The following is an 18,350-nucleotide window of genomic DNA, read 5'->3' as shown; positions in this document are numbered from 1 at the left end:
GCTATTCGGATTGGCGGTTGGTGACTAGTGGGGTGCCCCAGGGGTCGGTGCTGGGGCCTCAGCTATTTACCATTTATATAGATGATCTGGAGGAGGGAACCGAGTGTAGGGTGTCGAAATTTGCTGATGACACCAAGATTGGGGGAAAGGCAAATTGTGCGGAGGGTGTGGAGAGTCTGCAGAAGGATCTAGATAGGCTGGGCGAATGGGCCAGGAAATGGCAAATGGAATTTAATGTTGGCAAGTGTGAGGTGGTCCACTTTGGTAGGAAGAATGGTAGGAAGGACTATTACTTACGTGGCGAAAAACTGCAGCAGGCGACGGTGCAGAGGGACCTCGGGGTCCTTGTGCATGAGTCGCAAAAACCCAGCCTGCAGGTGCAGCAGGTGGTCAGGAAGGCGAATGGGATGCTGGCCTTCATAGCGAGGGGGATTGAATATAAAAGTAGGGAGGTCTTGCTGCAGCTGTATAGGGCATTGGTGAGGCCGCAGCTGGAGTACTGTGTGCAGTTTTGGGCGCCGCACCTGCGCAAGGATATTTTGGCCTTGGAGGGAGTGCAGAGGAGGTTTACTAGGCTGATACCGGAGTTGAGGGGGTTGAGCTATGAGGAGAGGCTGAATAAACTAGGCTTGTACTCGTTAGAGTTTAGAAGAATGAGGGGAGATCTCATTGAGACGTATAAGATGATGAATGGGATGGATAGGATAGAGGTGGAAAGACTCTTCCCGCTCAAAAAAGACAGTAGGACTAGGGGGCACAGCCTCAAGATAAAGGGGGGGCGGTTCAGAACGGAGTTGAGGAGGAACTTCTTCACTCAAAGGGTGGTGAATCTCTGGAATTCTCTGCCCGTTGAAGTGGTGGAGGCTGCCTCGCTAAATATTTTTAAGAAGCGGGTTGATGGGTTTTTGATAAGAGAGGGGATTAAGGGTTATGGGGAGAGGGCGGGAAAGTGGAACTGAGCCACGACAGATCAGCCACGACAGATCAGCCATGATCTTATTGAATGGCGGGGCAGGCTCGAAGGGCCAGATGGCCTACTCCTGCTCCTATTTCTTATGTTCTTATGTTCTTATTACGTTGATCTTTCTCTATATCCTAGCTATGACTGTAACACTACATTCTGCACTCTCTCATTTTCTTCTCTATGAATGGTATGCTTTGTCTGTATAGCACACAAGAAACAATACCTTTCACTGTATACTGATAAATAATAAATCAAATCAAATCAAATGTGTCCATGACATTTCTACTCAGAGTGTAACAATTATTGTGTATCGTTTCCAGTTCTGTCTTTCATGTGTTTCTGTTTTGCAGTCTATGGAGTTTATTAAGTATGGTGCTGAGTGTATGCAGTCTGGTGCTCAGCCGCCTGTATCATTCCTGTCCAGAAACTCGTGTGAAAACTGACAACCAGGGGTTTACACTTCATATTAAGGATAATTGCCTTGTTGGCGTGTTTTAAACAGTTTGAATAATGTCCAAGAGACGTTGCAATAAAAGCAATGTACATGAGTTAGGAATAGAGATTGAGAGGTGTGTGAGTGAGTGACTGAGTGTGCATACGTGTGTGTGTGTGTGAAAGAGAGGGACAGAGATTGAGAGGAGTGTGTGAGTGATTGACTGAGACTGTGTGTGTGTGTGTGTGTGTGTGTGTGTGTGTGTGTGTGTGTGTGTGTGTGTGTGTGTGTGTGTGTGTGTGTGTGTGTGTGTGTGTGTGTGTGTGTGAGAGTGAGAGATAGTGAGTGACTGAGATTGCGCACAAAAGCTGAGTTGATTGTGTCTGAATGTTTTTTTAAATACAGGGCCAAACTCTGAGCTCATAGAACTTGCTCAGGTAGCAATGCGATTAAACAATGATGGGGGGGGAGGGGTGCAATATGAGATTTGTGGCTTGACAGCAAAAATAGAGAATGGTCTGGTTTGAAATCTCCCAGGAGGTTGTCCTGGCTTTCAATTTAATTTGCAAGCGATTAAAGATTATTTTAAGTTTACATTGACTTGTAATGCTAAAGTGCACCTTAGCGCAAGAGTGGATAGAAACCGAGCAGCATTTTGTTATTCCTCATCTCTCTGTATTATATTTCTTGGGGATTAGTGTTTGTGTCACAGAGGAAAGAACCAGCTAATTATATATAATCATGAGCGGGCTCTTTGTGCCAATCTTATTATTTCCAGGGCAAGCTGTGTGGCTACCTGTGGTTTCGGTGTTCTCTGGTGATACATCAGACTGATTCCCGTAATACCATCACTGTTGATGATGTAACTATGTTGAAAGATCAGGAAGTACTGGGTTGGCAAAGAAATACTGACGGGATGAGTTTAAAACCGCTTGCAGGCTGCACTCTGTGTGGGATCACAGTATCACTTTGAACTGGCATTTACTGTCTAATGAAAAGAAATGTCTTCAATCATAGAAACAAAGAAGATAGGAGCAGGAGGAGGCCAGTTGGCCCTTCGAGCCTGCACTGCCATTCATCATGATCAAGGCTGATCAATGTTGTTTCTTATTTGGAAACTTTTTAAAAATGTTCAGTGAGGGTGTGTGCTGAATTCTCCTTAAAATATTCTGACATAATCACCTGAAGAAGAGCTTAACCTCGAAAGCTTGTGAGTTTACTATCAAATAAATCAGTTGGACTTAAACCTGGTGTTGTCAGACTTTTTACTGTGTTTACCCCAGTCCAACGCCGGCATCTCCACATCATAATTTCTTCACACCAGGGGTGAACATTGGTAAAGTAAGGCCAGTAACTAGTTTGCATTTGAAGTGCAAACATCATTGTGGGGAGGAGCATAATGTCATGGTGGGGGTGGGGGGGGGCGGGGGGAGGGGCGGTGCCCAGAACTGAAGGTGAGTGCAAAGTCCCACAATGTGACAGTCCACCACTTTCAGCTACAAACAAATCCATTTCGGATGGCACACATTTGCTCATGGCTGAGGGGGTCAATCTGTGAGAGAGAGGTTCTGTCACAAGTGCCACACATGAAGCTACCAAGCGTCATTGTGGCTTGTATTTTTGACATTGATATCAGTTGCCAAGCTACTGTAGCCCCTGGTCACTGTGGTTGAGCAAACCAGCCCACAGGAGGTCTTATCATTTTGTAATATTGTCAGCTAGTAACTCCCAGATGTAAGAATTGATGTCTAGAGCTTTCATATCACTCTTGCAAGCATCTTTGGAACATCTAAGCAGATGGAGTGAGATCAAGCTTAACCCATGGGACCAAGTTTATGGTTTCTAAGGCCTGTGCCCTTGCTCTAAAGCTGCGAAACTGGATGGCTTATGGCCATCAAGAACAACAATGTTCATCTCCGACAGCAGCAATGCATTAAGAATACACTGTGACAGGATAAATTCATGAATGCAGCAGAGCTTTCAAAGATAGAGCTACCAAAGTTTGTTCGCATTCATCAAGTGGAGGCGGCTTTTGTGAATCAGACATGCCTGCAGGCTGGAAGATGGTCACACACCCAAGAATTTTCCTTATGGGGAAGTAGCTGAAGCCAGGTGACCAGATACCATTCTGGTAAATATCCCCTGTAGTCTCCAAAAGCCCTTGGCAGCCTCCTAAAGTGTAGTCCCAGCAATTGGACATAATACTCGAGTTGAGGCCTATAAAGGTTTAGTTATATTCCTTACTATTGTACAAGATGCTTCTATTTATAAAGTCAAGGATCGCACATCATATTATAATGACTTGAGCATTTTATCCTGTGTTGCAAAGTTGAGTAGAGTAATTGTAGATTAATGTTTGTAAAATTGTAAAATGCTATGGAGAAAGCATTGCATGGTCCTGTTAAAAAGGTGGTGCTTCTTCTGTGCTTAGAAAGTTTAAAAAAATGCAAGTACATAGAGAGTGCCCAAAATGAAACATCCAAAATGAAGCATTTGTATCGAAAGGCCAAGCAGCAATGTTACCATGGCAACAGGCTTTCAGGCTTTTTGAATTCAGTCAATCAATTTGAACCAGGCGCTTAGATACCAAGAACCTATTAAATTTAAATCTGATGGCTTTGGCAACCTAGGGTGAATCCTAGGGGATAATGATATGTCATCACAGGTATAAAAAGAAGAGGGCAATGGGACTGCCAAAGTAACAGCTCTTAGCTTCATTTATGTCATAAGAGAAAGCACTATTTCATTTATTTATAAAAAGTTTAAGGCTTACATTAACACTGCAATGAAGTTACTGTGCAATTTCCCAAGTCACCACCTGTTCAGGTCAATGCACCTAACCAGCACATCTTTCATAATGTGGGAGGAAACCAGACACTCAGAGGAAACCCACGCAGACATGTGCAAGCTCCACACAGACAGTGACTCAAGATGGGAGTCAAACCTGGGTCCCTAGCGTTGTGAAGCAGCAGTGCCACCAGCGAAGGTAGCATAGAAGAAAGAAGAATCAACAGAGAAGGCCCAGAATATTCTGGAAGACATAAAACCTGGTTGTAATTTAGAGAGTGACTAAAATTCTATTTTTTGTTAATGAGTTGGAATTGTAATAATCTGAATAGCATTCCTTTAGAATCATATTTTACTTGGTTTGTTAATAGTTTAGTTCAGCTGTTCACTGTTAGTTGGATAAATAAATTGTTACTTGTTGAGTTTGAGAGAGAAGGTCAGGGAGTTATTTTGATGTAACCACTAGAAGTTGCTGAAGAGAAGATCTTCACCCTCACTTTTACAGATTATACAGTGAGGTACTCCTCTTTGAGTGGTTAGGTGTCAGTTCTCAGAAGGGGGAATCTACCTCCACTTTTTAACATCCTGCCACTGTTAAAGGTTTCTTTACATGAACTCCACTGTCTCTTTGTTCACCCATCCACATTAAAATTGTCCTATTCTGCCTCTTCAATATTTTTGTCAGACTCCAATCCAAGTATATCATACTGTAAAGAATTTTGTTGCCATGTGTCACGCAGGCTATTGATCTTGTTGTTCTTGTTGCCCATGTGGTTAGAAAAGGTTCAGAAAGCAGACCGCCTCAGTGAATGGTAGGGAGGTGTGCAATGCTGTTCTCCCAGGGGTCAATGACTGTTGCGCTTTCCAGTATAGATTAACAACCAGGACTTGGGTACACGAGGTATAATTTCTAAGTTCACAACTGACATTAAAATTGGAAAAGTAAACAGTGAACAGGATAGTAACAAGAGACACAGACAGATTGGTGAAATGAACACACGCGTCAGATGAACTTTAATGCAGGGAAGTGCAAAGTGATACATTAGGGAAAATCAGTAAAGGTAAATGTTAAATGGGGTGCAAGAACATGGAGACCTAGTGGATGTATGTAGACAGTTCTTTGGTAGTGATAATTGAGAAGGCTGTTAAAAATATAGGACACTTGGTTTTGTAAACTGAGACACTAAAGCAGGAAATGTTTAGAAATCACTGGTTGTGCATCAGCTGGAATATTGGGCAAGATTTAGCGGTCTGTTAGTCCTGGGCACAGATCCTGTTATGGCTGCAAAACCTCACAACAGAGCCATAACATGATGTGTGTGGCAAGATCTTAGTTTCAGATTCCACCCCTCCCCTCCACTGTCCTCCACCAAACCAGTGATGTAGTGAGGTTCACGCCCAGAAAAGTCAATTAATTTAAATGTGCAGGTTAGGTTGATTGGCCGCGATAAATTGACCCTTTGTGTATGGGGACTAGCAGATTAGATATGTGGGGCTACAGGAATAGGTGGTTGGTGCAGACTTGATGGGCCGAATGGCCTCCTTCTGCACTGTAGGGATTATATGGATTCAATGGAAAATCACCATCAGCTGACAATGCAACAGGCATGGGGAAGCTATATACAAATAAGGAGGCTTACCATCATGGACACAGCTTGCCTGCCCAACTCCATTATGTTACTGTAAGAAACACCAACAATACAAAGTTATCATTCAAATTAAAATTTTACTTGTAAATACTTCACTTTACATTAGTTACATTTTTTTCCTTGTCTGCATCATTGTTCTTTGTTGAGATTAGTTTATGTAGAGAACACAATGTACTTGTACACCTCAGGATTGACACATATTGATGGTTACAGGGAAGTTAAGGATACCCCTTTAACGTGGAAGAAACAATGTGGTGTTTTGTACTCACTCTTTATTGAACGTTTATGTTAGTGTCCAATGTTGTACTTGCCACATGGCTGAAACTCAAGACTCAGATGGCCTTGTCTGCTACACTCTGAAGCACATTGTTTGCGATCACTCCCAGTAGGGATAACTGAACTTGAAGCCCTGTAAGAACTCCGCCTGCACACTTCCCGAGATGGACCTATATGTGAACAGTACTGACACTGCCCTTTAAGTCCCTCATTTTCTTATGACTGACTGTTCCCACCAGGCCCGAACCTGCATACCACATCCAAATGTGAAGCCTTTCTCTCTTCAGATCAGCCATGATCTTATTGAATGGCGGGGCAGGCTCGAAGGGCTAGATGGCCTACTCCTGCTCCTACTTCTTATGTTCTTATGTTCTTCCACTCCTTCATTCCTCCAATCCCATCTGTCCTCCCTTGGATCCCAATTCCACTCCGTTATGTCCCCAAACCCACTTAAGAATACCACCCACCTCCCGCCCCCACACCTGCCCAACCCACCCACTATCTTTGGTGGAACAGCAGTTAGAGGCAGCACGATGGCATGATGGTTAGCACTGTTGCCTCACAGCGCCGGGAACCCGGGTTCAGTTCTGGCCTCCACTGTGTGGAGTTTGCACATTCTCCCTGTGTCTGTGTGGGTTTCCTTCAGGTGCTCTGGTTTCCTCCCACAGTCCAAAGATGTGTGGGTTAGGTTGATTGACCATGGTAAATTGCCCCTTACAGTTGGGGATTATCAGGGTAAATATGTGGGGTTGCAGGGATAGGGCCTGGATGGGATTGTTGTTAGTGTGGGCTCGATGAGCCGAACGGCCTTTTCTGTATTTTAGGATTCTAAGATTCTATGATCCTGAGCATTCCCTTGCACCCCTCTCCCTTATGCCGCAGAGTCAAGAAAGAAATGTGCTGACCTCAGATACAAATGCACAAAGCCGACTGTTGCACCCTACCTTTAAACAAACAGGCACTTTGTGTCACCAGATTCCCGTGTGCTGCTAACTTTATCTTGAAGGTGGGACACAATTAATAAAAGATTTACAGTCATAAGTGTTCATGGGTTGTGACTGTATTTCAAGTGGGAAAGTGTTTCAGTGTGGTGTGAGGGCTGCTGAACCAAACCTCCTGTATTTCAACCCACCATCAGAAAACTGCAATCTCAGCTCCCTCTTAATACAGTCACTGGGATATCACATTGCCTGCTCTTGTGGGCTCAATAAACACCTCCTTCCACTAGATTTTTAATTGTATATTTATTTATTTTAATGAATTTAAATCCCACTCCAAGATGATCTTTTTAATTGTAAATGAATTCACAGTTATTTACAATGTACAACTCTGTCTACACTTGCTGCTGCCTCGGAATAGCAGCCAGCATAATTAAGACCCCACGCATCCTGGACATTCTCTCTTCCACCTTCTTCCTTCAGGAAAAAGATACAAAAGTCTGAGGTCACGTACCAACTGACTCAAGAACAGCTTCTTCCCTGCTGCGTCAGACTTTTGAATGGACCTGCCTAGCATTAAGTTGATCTTTCTCTACACCCTGGCTGTGACTGTAACACTACATTCTTCACTCTCCTTTCCTTCTCTATGAATGGTATGCTTTGTCTGTTTAGCATGCAAGAAACAATACTTTTCATTGTAACCCAATGCATGTGACAATAATAAATCAAATCAACCCAATTTATTTATTTTAAATCGATTTAAATCCCCTCCCCCAAGATGAGCTGTTTAATTGTAAGTTTTATTTATTTAAATGAGTTTAAATCCCCCCTACCAAGGTTAGCCTTTTAATTGGAAATAAATTTACAATTATTTACAATTAATGTATTTAAATGAGTTTAAATCCCCCCTATATTGATACAGTGGAATTTGAATTCACTGACACACCAGTCCAGTAATGCTACAGGAACATCATATTGGTGGCATGGTGGCATAGTTGTTAGCACTGCTGCCTCACAGTGCCAGGGACCTGGGTTTGACTCTTGGCTTGGGTCACTGTCTTTGTGGAGATGCTGCGGTTTCCTTCCACAGCCCAAAGACATGCTGGTTCGGTGCATTGACCTGAACAGGTGCTGGAGTGTGGTGACTAGGGGAATTTCACAGTAACTTTCATTAATCACAAGTAAGCCTGACTTGTGACTAACAAATAAACTTTACTTTTTAAAAACTTGGGAGTGTCTAATGCCAGCACACTGACTGTCTAAAACAAAAACTTATTCCATTGTTCACCACTAAGACTCTTCACTTCAATAAACAGAAAATATCACCAGTTCAAATCGCAGTAACACCACGTGGGTCAATGACAATTTTCCTACACTCAGGGCTGCAGCGAGTTACAACAGACATTAGGACCCAGAGGAATCTCATTGCCTTCTGTGTGTGAAAGTTTTGAGTCAAGTTGAGCAACCGGTAGGGAACTAAAAGGAATATATTGTTAAGTCAAAGTCGGCTGATCGCTTTCGGTATTCCTGAAGCTGCCGGCTGGACAGGACTGAGCTCCTTCAGCAGCGGGTGTTAGGGTACAGTTGGGGGAACACAAGAGGCTCGCCTGGGCATTGAGAACTTCCAACATGAGAGAGCCGCGTTTCAGGGACAACTTCTGGGTGAGTGGCTGCAGCTTAGTGTGGGAGCGAGAGGTCTGCCTGTCCGGGCAGGGTGACCCCTATCTGTGGACAGGGTGGTGGGGAGAACACCCCGGAACCTCTCTTCCCCCATTCCCCAGCACTTTGCACAGAAATGTTTCACTCTGACAGCTTCCGTATGTGTGTCTGTTAAGGATTTTTTTTTGTGTGGGGTTCTGTCTCTCCCTCATTAGCTTTCAGTAAAGGGTGGCTTGGTTCCTGGGCTGACGGGGGAATGAAAAGTCTTTCTGCCTATAAGTGTCCTTTCATTCTGTGATTCCATCTATCTCACACCTCAAATTGCTGGCTTCTTTTTTTGGATTGAATCCACGCGGGCTGTGGCGAAAAAATAAAACGCGGCAGACGCTGGAAATCTGCGGCCGAAAAGAATGTAAAATGCTGGAATCTCCCAGGATGAAGTTTGGTATCTAAAATATTAATTGCCCTCTTTACAGATGCTGCCTGACTAGACAAGTGTTTTCAACATTTTAATTCTACTTGCAATGGTAGATATTCAGTATCACTGGTTTTTTTTTAAAGACAGTCTTTTATCATGCATAAGATGTTCAGATATAAGCAGTGTAAATCTGATTTCAGCTGTAGGATGTAGGGGGCAAAGAGAAAGAAGAGGAATGTAGTGGTAATTGGGGATAGTGTAGTTAGGAGTATAGACACTGTCCTTTGTCACAATGATAAAGAGCACAGAAGGGTGTGTTGTCTGCCTGGTGCTAGGGTCCAGGATGTCTCGTCTGGGCTGCAGAGGAACCTGGAGTGGGAGGGTGAGAATCCAGTCGTTGTGGTACATGTGGGTGCCAACGACATAGGCAAAATGGGAACTAAGGATCTGCAGAGGGAGTATGAAAAGCTGGGAATGAAATTAAAAAGCAGCACCGACAAGGTGGTTATCTCTGGATTACTACCTGAACCACGTGCAGATGGGTGTAGGGTAAATAGGATTAAAGAGATGAATGGGTGGCTCAGGGATTGGTGTGGGAGGAAAGGGTTTGAATTTATGGGGCATTGGCACCAGTATTGGGGCAGGTGGGACCTGTTCAGGTGGGATGGTCTTGGTCTGAACTGTGCTGGGACCAGAGTCCTGGCGAATCATATAACTAGGACTGTAGATAGGGCTTTAAACTAATTGGGGGGGGGGGGGAGGGGGGAGGGTGCAGGGGAGGAGGCTGGCTAGAGTGAATGTTGGACCCTTAGAGGATGAGAGGGGGGATTTAGTGGTGGGAGATGAGGAAATGGCTGAGGCCTTAAATAAGTTTTTTGCCTCGGTCTTCACGGAGGAGGACGCGAATAGTTTGCCGGATATTAAAGACAGAAGGATGGTAGGAGTTGAGGGCCTGAATGCGATTACTGTCACTAGAGAGATAGTGCTTGATCGACTAGCGGGACTGATGGTGGACAAGTCCCCAGGACCGGATGGAATGGATCCCAGGGTTCTGAAGGAAATGGCAGAGGTGATAGTAGATGCCTTAATGATTATTTACCAAACTTCGCTGGATTCCGGGGAAGTGCCGGAAGATTGGAAAACAGCTAATGTTATGCCGCTGTTTAAAAAAGGTAGCAGGCAAAAGGCAGGGAATTGTAGGCCAGTTAGTTTAACTAGTAGTTGGAAAAATGCTTGAATCCCTCATCAAAGAAGAAATAGCGAGGCACCTAGAAAGGAATGGGTTAATAGAGCAGATGCAGCATGGATTCGTTAAGGGGAAGTCATGTTTGACAAATTTATTGCGACTAGTGCGGTAGACAGAGGGGAACTGGTGGATGTGGTGTTTCTCGATTTTCAAAAGGCGTTTGATAAGGTGCCGCACAAAAGGTTGCTTCAGAAGGTCAGGGGGCATGGAGTTGGGGGTGAGGTGTTAGCGTGGATAGAGGATTCGTTGTCTAATAGGAGGCAGAGAGTTGGTATCAATGGGTGCTATTCTGATTGGCAGTTGGTAACTAGTGGAGTGCCGCAGGGATCGGTGCTGGGGCCTCAGCTATTTACCATTTATAAAGATGATCTGGAGGAGGGGGCTGAGTGTAGGGTGTCGAAATTTGCTGATGACACGAAGATGAGTGGAAAAGCAAATTGCGTGGAGGGTGTGGAAAGTCTGCAGAGGGATCTAGATAGGCTGAGTGAGTGGGCGAGGACCTGGCAGATGGAGTACAAAAATGTTAGCAAGTGTGAGGTTATCCACTTTGGCAGGAATAATAGTAGGAGGGATTATTATTTAAAGGGCGAAAAGCTGCAGCATGCTACGGTGCAGAGGGACCTGGGGGTCCTTGTGCATGAGTTGCAAAAACCCAGTCTGCAGGTGCAGCAGGTGATCAAGAAGGCAAATGGGATGCTGGCCTTTATAGCGAGGGGGATAGAATATAAAAGCAGGGAGGTCTTGCTGCAACTGTACAGGGCACTGGTGAGGCCGCAGCTGGAGTACTGTGTGCAGTTTTGGTCGCCGCACTTGCGCAAGGATATTTTGGCCTTGGAGGGAGTGCAGAGGGGTTCACTAGGCTGATACTGGAGATGAGGGAGTTGGACTATGAAGAGAGACTAAATAGACTGGGTCTGAACTCGTTGGAGTTTAGAAGGATGAGGGGGGATCTTATAGAGACGTATAAGATAATGAAGGGGATGGATAGGGGAGAGGTAGAGAGATTCTTTCCACTCAGAAAGGACAGCAGGACTAGAGGGCACAGCCTCAAGATAAGGGGGGTGCAGTTTAGATCGGAGTTGAGGAGGAACTTCTTCACTCAAAGGGTGGTGAATCTCTGGAATTCTCTGCCCATTGAAGTGGTGGAGGCTACCTCGCTAAATATATTTAAGACAGGGGTAGATAGGTTTTTGGTAGGCAAGGGAATTAAGGGTTATGGGGAGAAAGCGGGAAAGTGGAACTGAGCCACTTCAGATCAGCCATGATCTTATTGAATGGTGGGGTAGGCTCGAAGGGCTAGATGGCCTACTCCTGCTCCTACTTCTTATGTTCTTATGTTCTTATATTTAGGGATTGGTATCTGGAAGGTTTTTTTTAAACTGACCAAGTTAACCAACACAAGAAAGGACAATTACAAAATTATACTGTTGGAAATCTGAAATGGAAAAAGAACAGAAAATGATGACAGCATCTGTGGGGAGACAGAGACAGACAGAGTTTTAAAGTTTATTTTATGTGTGTCACATGTAGGCTTACATCAACACTGCAATTAAGTTACTGTGAAAATCCTCTAGTCACGACACTCCAGTGCCAGTTCTGGTAAGCTGAGGGAGAATTGACCATGGCCAATCCATGAACCAGCATGTCTTTCAGACTGTGGGAGGAAACTGGAGCACCCAGAGGAAAGCCACACAGACATGGGGAGAATGAGCAGACTCCTTTACAGACAGTGTCCCAAGTCAGGAATTGAACTTGGGTCCCTGGCGCTCTGAGGCAGCAGTGCTAACCACTGTGCCGCGCTGTTCAGGTCCAAGATCCTTTGTCATAGCTGTTATAAGAGCACTGGGCTGAAACATTAACTCTTGTTTCTCCAGCCACCCATGCTGGCTGACTTACATAGAACATAGAACATAGAACATTACAGCGCAGAACAGGCCCTTCGGCCCACGATGTTGCGCCGACCAGTTACAAAAACAATGACCCACTAGCCTATACCAATCCCTTTTCGTCCATAAACCTATCCAGAGATCTCTTAAACGCCCCCAAACTAGACGCATCTACAACTGCAGCAGGCAGGGCATTCCAATCCCTCACCACCCGCTGGGTAAAGAACCTACCCCTGACATCCGTCCTGTAGCTACCCCCCCTTAATTTAAAGTCATGCCCCCTCGTGCTAGCTTTCTCCATCCGAGGAAAAAGGCTATCGCTATCCACCCTATCTAAACCCCTAATCATCTTATATGTTTCAATAAGATCCCCTCTTAGCCGCCTTCTTCCCAACGAAAACAACCCTAGATCCCTCAGTCTCTCCTCATAGGACCTCCCCACCATACCAGGCAACATCCTAGTAAACCTCCTCTGCACCCTCTCCAACGCCTCCACATCCTTCTTGTAATGCGGGGACCAGAACTGCACACAGTACTCCAAGTGCGGCCGCACTAGAGTAGTGTACAGTTGCAACATTACACTGCGACTCCTAAATTCAATCCCCCTACCAATAAACGCCAAGACACCGTACGCCTTCTTGACAACCTTATCTACTTGATTCCCAACTTTCAGGGATCTATGTACACACACACCTAGATCCCTCTGTTCATCCACACTATTCAAAGTCCTCCCGTTAGCCCTATACTCGACACATCTGTTGCTCCTACCAAAGTGAATTACCTCACACTTCTCCGCATTAAATTCCATCCGCCACCTCTCGGCCCAGCTCTGCAACCTATCTAAGTCTCCCTGCAGACTATGACACCCTTCCTCACAATCTACCACACCTCCAACTTTGGTGTCATCAGCAAATTTACTAATCCACCCAACTATACCCTCATCCAGATCATTAATAAAAATTACAAACAACAGTGGCCCCAAAACAGATCCCTGAGGCACACCACTCGTAACTGCACTCCATGATGAATATTTACCATCCACCACCACCCTCTGTCTCCTATCTGATAGCCAATTCCTGATCCAACTTCCTAGATTACCCACAATCCCATACATCTGCATTTTCTGCAGAAGCCTACCATGGTGAACCTTATCGAACGCCTTACTAAAATCCATGTATACCACGTCAACTGCCTTACCCCCATCCACCTCTTTGGTCACCTTCTCAAAAAACTCAATAAGGTTAGTAAGGCACGACCTACCTGCTACAAAACCATGCTGACTATTTCTAATCAATTCATTACACTCCAAATAACTATAAATCCTATCCCTAATAATTTTTTCTAAAACCTTGCCCACAACAGAAGTAAGACTCACCGGTCTATAATTCCCGGCAAAGTCTCTGTTCCCCTTCTTAAACAATGGGACAACATTCGCTATCCTCCAATCCTCCGGGACTACACCAGAGACCAATGACGACCTGAAGATCTGAGCCAGAGGCTCTGCAATCACCTCTCTAGCCTCCCAGAGAATCCTAGGGTAGATCCCATCCGGACCAGGGGACTTATCTATTTTCAGCCCCTCAAGAATTTCCAGCACATCCTCTTTATCAACCGTAATACTTTCTATTTTACACCCCTGCGACCCAATGTCCTCCTCAGCTATATTCATGTCCCCCTGCGTGAACACCGAAGAGAAATATTGGTTCAATACTTCTCCAATCTCCTCCGGTTCCACACACAACTTCCCCCTGCTGTCTGTAACTGGCCCTAATCTTGCCCTGACCAACCTTCTGTTCTTGACATACTTATAGAACGCCTTAGGATTCTCCTTAATCCTATCAGCCAAAGTCTTCTCATGTCCTCTTTTAGCCCTTCTCAACTCCCTCTTCAACTCCCTCCTAGCCAATCTAAAGCTTTCTAGTGCACTATCTGAGCCCTCCAATCTCATCCGAACATAAGCCTCCTTTTTCTTTTTAACCATCGACTCAACTCTTTTAGTGCACCACGGTTCCCTAGATCTACCAAATCCACCATGACTTAGTTTAAATTCATTTATGGGGTGTGGGTGGCCCTAGCTGGGCCAACATTTATTGTCCATCCCTAACCACCCTCCATTTCAGAGGGTATTTAAGAGTCAATTACATTGTTGTAGTTCTGGAGTCACAGTCTGTAAGAAGTCTCACAATACCAGGTTAAAGTCCAGCAGGTTTATTTGATAGCACAAGCCACTAGCTTTTGGAGCGCTGACCCTTCATCGACTGAGTGGGAGTTCTGTTCACAAACAGGGCATATAAAGACACAAACCCAATTTACAAAATAATGTTTGGAAGGTGAGTCTTTACAGGTAATTAAAGGTGCATACGATGTGAGTGGAGAGAGAGCGTTAAGCTCAGGTTAAAGAGATGTGTATTCTCTCCAGCCAGGACAGTTAGTGAGATTTTACAAGCCCAGGCAAGTCATGGGGGTTACAGATAGTGTGACATGAATCCAAGATCCTGGTTGAGGCTGTCCTCATGTGTGCAGAACTTGGCTATCAGTCTCTGCTCAGTGACTCTGCGCTGTCGTGTGTCATGAAGGCCACCTTGGAAAATGCTTATATGGGCATTTGGCCTCTGATCTTCAGGTAAGCGTTCGCATTTCAATCATTATTTTGTAAATTGAGTTTGTGTCTTTATATGCCCTGTTTGTGAGCTGAAATCCCACTCACCTGATGAAGGGGCAGTGCTCCGAAAGCTAGTGGCTTGTGCTCTACCAAATAAACCTGTTGGGCTTTAACCTAGTGTTGCGAGACTTCTTACTGTGTTTACCCCAGTCCAACACTAGCATCGCCACAGGATACAATTTTGGCCAGGCCAGTTAAGGAGGGCAAAATCCTTCCCTAAAGGACATTAGTGAACCAGATAGGTTTTTATAACAATCATTTCATGGTCATCTTTAGACTTTCCAGATTTTTTTTTAATTGAATTCAAATTTCATCATTTGCCATGGTGGGATTTGAACCAGGGTCCCCAGTTCTTGCCCCAGGTCTCTGGATTACTAGTGACAATACTAGTACGCCACTGCCTCCCCTGAATATTTCCAGTGTTGTCTGTTTATAATGAGGAAATTTATGGAGGCAAAAACTTCAGTTTAAGAAATACCTTAACTGAGAGGGGAGGAACTGGACAATGAACCAGCTGAAATTTACTTCCTCCTCCATAGGTATCATGATTTAATATGCCTCTGGATTGTGCCTTGTATTAGGTTATCTTTAATTGCAGTGTCACTGTGAAGAAAATATTTATGAAATTGCTCCAAGGCAGGGCATTGGTGAGACAGTATGCAGAATACTGTGTACAGTTTGGATTTTATTTAAGGAAGGATACAAATGCATCGGAAGCAGTTCAGAGAAAGTTCACTTGACTGATTCCTGGGAATGCTTGGGGGAGGGATGATCTTACGACAAAAGGTTGAACAGGTTGGGCCAATATCCATTAGAGTTTAGGAGAATGAGGGGAGATCTTATTGAAACATATAAAAAAGACCCTGAGGGGACTTCACAGGGCGAATAATGAAAGGATATTTCCCCTTGTGAGGGAAACTAAAACTAGTGGACACAGCTTAAAATAAGAGTCCTCATTTCTTTATGAAATAAACATCAAGGCTACTTCCTAAAATTATAAAAAGTGGACAGAAACTTTAAAATAACTGAAACCATGTCTGGCTGTGACTTTCTAACAAGAGGAACTATCTAGCCATCTCGAATACCTCATCATTTCTGAACAAGGCTAGCAGCGCTATGAGCTGCAGAGAACTAGTCCAAAGAGAATTATACAAAGGCCATCTATATTTCCTAAGCACACCGTGACTATAAAGACCATGGGCATGATCTTACCAGCTCGCCTCACCCGTCAGTCAGCACGTCGAGCCGGGAAGATAGCGTGTGAAGCCAAATATCTTGGTGTCAATCAGATTGCTAACTTCCCAGCCCTGGTTTTCCAGTGAGAACAGCTGCATGGCCCAGAAGGGGAGAGAAGCTCATTACCATTATACTGCCTGTATCTGCATGTGATTATCGAGTCCAGCATGGCTACATCCCCCACTCCCCGATGCTTTTAACCTTGCCGGTGGGACATCATACTGGCAAGAATCACTACTGCTCTGCAGAAGCAGAAATCAGATGCTGCAGCTAGGCTGGGGGGTTCAGAGGCTATTGAAGCCCCTGGGTGGTTAGGTGCATGGCCTGGCAGTGCCCGGTTGGGCATCCTAAGTGTGCTTGGGGCAGTGCCAAAGGGGTGCAGCCTAATTGGGGTGAGGCTATGATGGGGGGCTCTACACAATGACGGGGCCAATGCAAGAGAGGGCGGGTCATGAGTTGGGTCACAGAGGGGGTCACGATGGGGAAGGCCGGCCAGGGGACTCATTGGGAAAGTCCTAATGCCCTGATGCTGGTGACCCATGTTGGTCTGGGAGGGTAACAGTGCCACCATTGAAGGGGGGGGGGCTCCAACGTCCATGGGGGTGTGGAATAAGGTCTCCCGCATGAGGGCACCCTGTGTAGTGATGGCCGAGCATCTGAAGCCGGCTTCACTACTGTACTTGAACTTTGCACCCCTGGGGCATAAAGCTACCAAGGACCAAAGAAATTGACAAGAGTGCCAGAAGGGGACTAGGGGATTTTTACTGTAACTTCATTTCAGTGTGAATGTAAGCCTACATGTAACTAATAAATAAGACTGCAGAGATGAAAAGACTGGCATGGAGGACTCCCGTTTTCTCACTGTTGTGACATTCAGAATTTGTTTGGGAAAGTTCTGTCCTACTAGTCTGCTAGGACAACGGGTCCGGTAATCTCCTTTCAAATTCTCAATGATTGAAACATTAACAAAAGAATATATGTATCCATTGTCAAAGCTGAAGTGGAGATACTGGGTATTGACTTGACTCCCTAGCCTGAAGGAACCTTTGCTATTGCCTGGTGGAGCTGCAAAGCAGTCCATCACCTTTCAGCTAGCAAGAAGCAGCTCAGAAAAAGGGTGTGGTCCAAGTGAAGGCCTGGGCCCCATCCATGCTGTTTTGACTGGGACTTATGAACTGCTATAACGTCACCGACAAGTCTAATTCATCTCTGCGTACCTATTCCATCTTGAAGTCATTTCCACTGGAGAAGTGAATTATCCAGCATCAGAATTCAACCTGCTGACCTCTGTGGAAGCATACACCATTGGACTTTGATTCTGGGCTCATGTGAAACAATAATTCTTTGTTCTGGGGGGGGGGCGGGGGCTTTGCCCCATAAATCTTTCTTTCTTGATTCCCACCTCCCCTTTTTATTGTATGAGAGAGGCTAAGTTATTTTGATTTGATTTGATTTATTATTGTCATATGTATTAGCATACAGTAAAAAGTATTGTTTCTTGTGTGCTGTACAGACAAAGCATACCATTCATAGAGAAGGAAATGAGGGAGTACGGAATGTACGTTGCAGTCATAGCTAGGGTGTAGAGAAAGGAACATAGAACAAGACTAAAAGATAGAATTTGAAGGCATGCTGGGCACAGCTTGCAAGAAGTCACCTCGCTCGGGCGCCATCTTGGTAGTGTGGATGAGCAGAGAGATCTCGGCATCCATGTGCATAGATCTCTGAAAGTTGGCACCCAGGTTGATAAGGTTGTTAAGAAGGCGTACGGTGTGTTAGCTTTTATTGGTAGAGGGATTGAATTTTGGAGCCGTGAGGTCATGTTGCAGCTGTACAAAACTCTGGTGCGGCCACACTTGGAGTATTGCGTACAGTTCTGGTTGCCACATTATAAGAAAGATGTGGAAGCATTGGAAAGGGTGCAGGGGAGATTTACCATGATGTTGCCTGGTATGGTGGGAAGGTCTTATGAGGAAAGGCTGAGGGACTTGAGGCTGTTTTCGTTAGAGAGAAGAAGGTTAAGGGCATATAAGATGATCAGAGGATTAGATAGGGTGGAGAGTGAGAGCCTTTTTCCTCAGATGGTGATGGCTAACATGAGAGGACATAGCTTTAAATTGAGGGGTAATAGAAATAGGACAGGAGTCAGAGGGAGGTTCTTTACTCAGAGAGTAGTAAGGGCATGGAATGCCCTGC

At 44.9% G+C, this 18,350-nt stretch overlaps 1 protein-coding gene across 2 annotated transcripts in view; it reads left to right on the top strand.

Moving 5' to 3' along the window:
* The first annotated feature begins 8,453 nt into the window (after positions 1 to 8,453).
* Positions 8,454 to 18,350, top strand: part of pstpip2 (proline-serine-threonine phosphatase interacting protein 2) — a 115,188-nt gene continuing 105,291 nt past the window's right edge. Inside the window, exon 1 of one of the 2 annotated variants that reach the window (XM_080203173.1) lies at positions 8,454 to 8,515. Coding sequence is in view for 1 of the 2 variants with exons in the window: in XM_080203084.1 (XP_080059210.1) it covers positions 8,677 to 8,709 (33 nt within the window). In the remaining variant the exon portion in view is untranslated. Of the gene's footprint in view, positions 8,710 to 18,350 lie in introns of both variants that reach the window. The other variant, XM_080203084.1, reaches the window with a different exon arrangement.

The sequence above is a fragment of the Carcharhinus amblyrhynchos genome, chromosome 1 (assembly GCF_965287045.1).
Source record: "Carcharhinus amblyrhynchos chromosome 1, sCarAmb.v2.hapA, whole genome shotgun sequence".
Taxonomy (NCBI): Eukaryota; Metazoa; Chordata; class Chondrichthyes; order Carcharhiniformes; family Carcharhinidae; genus Carcharhinus; species Carcharhinus amblyrhynchos.
Note: the sequence above shows the minus strand (reverse complement) of the source record. Positions and strands in the feature narration are given on the sequence as shown.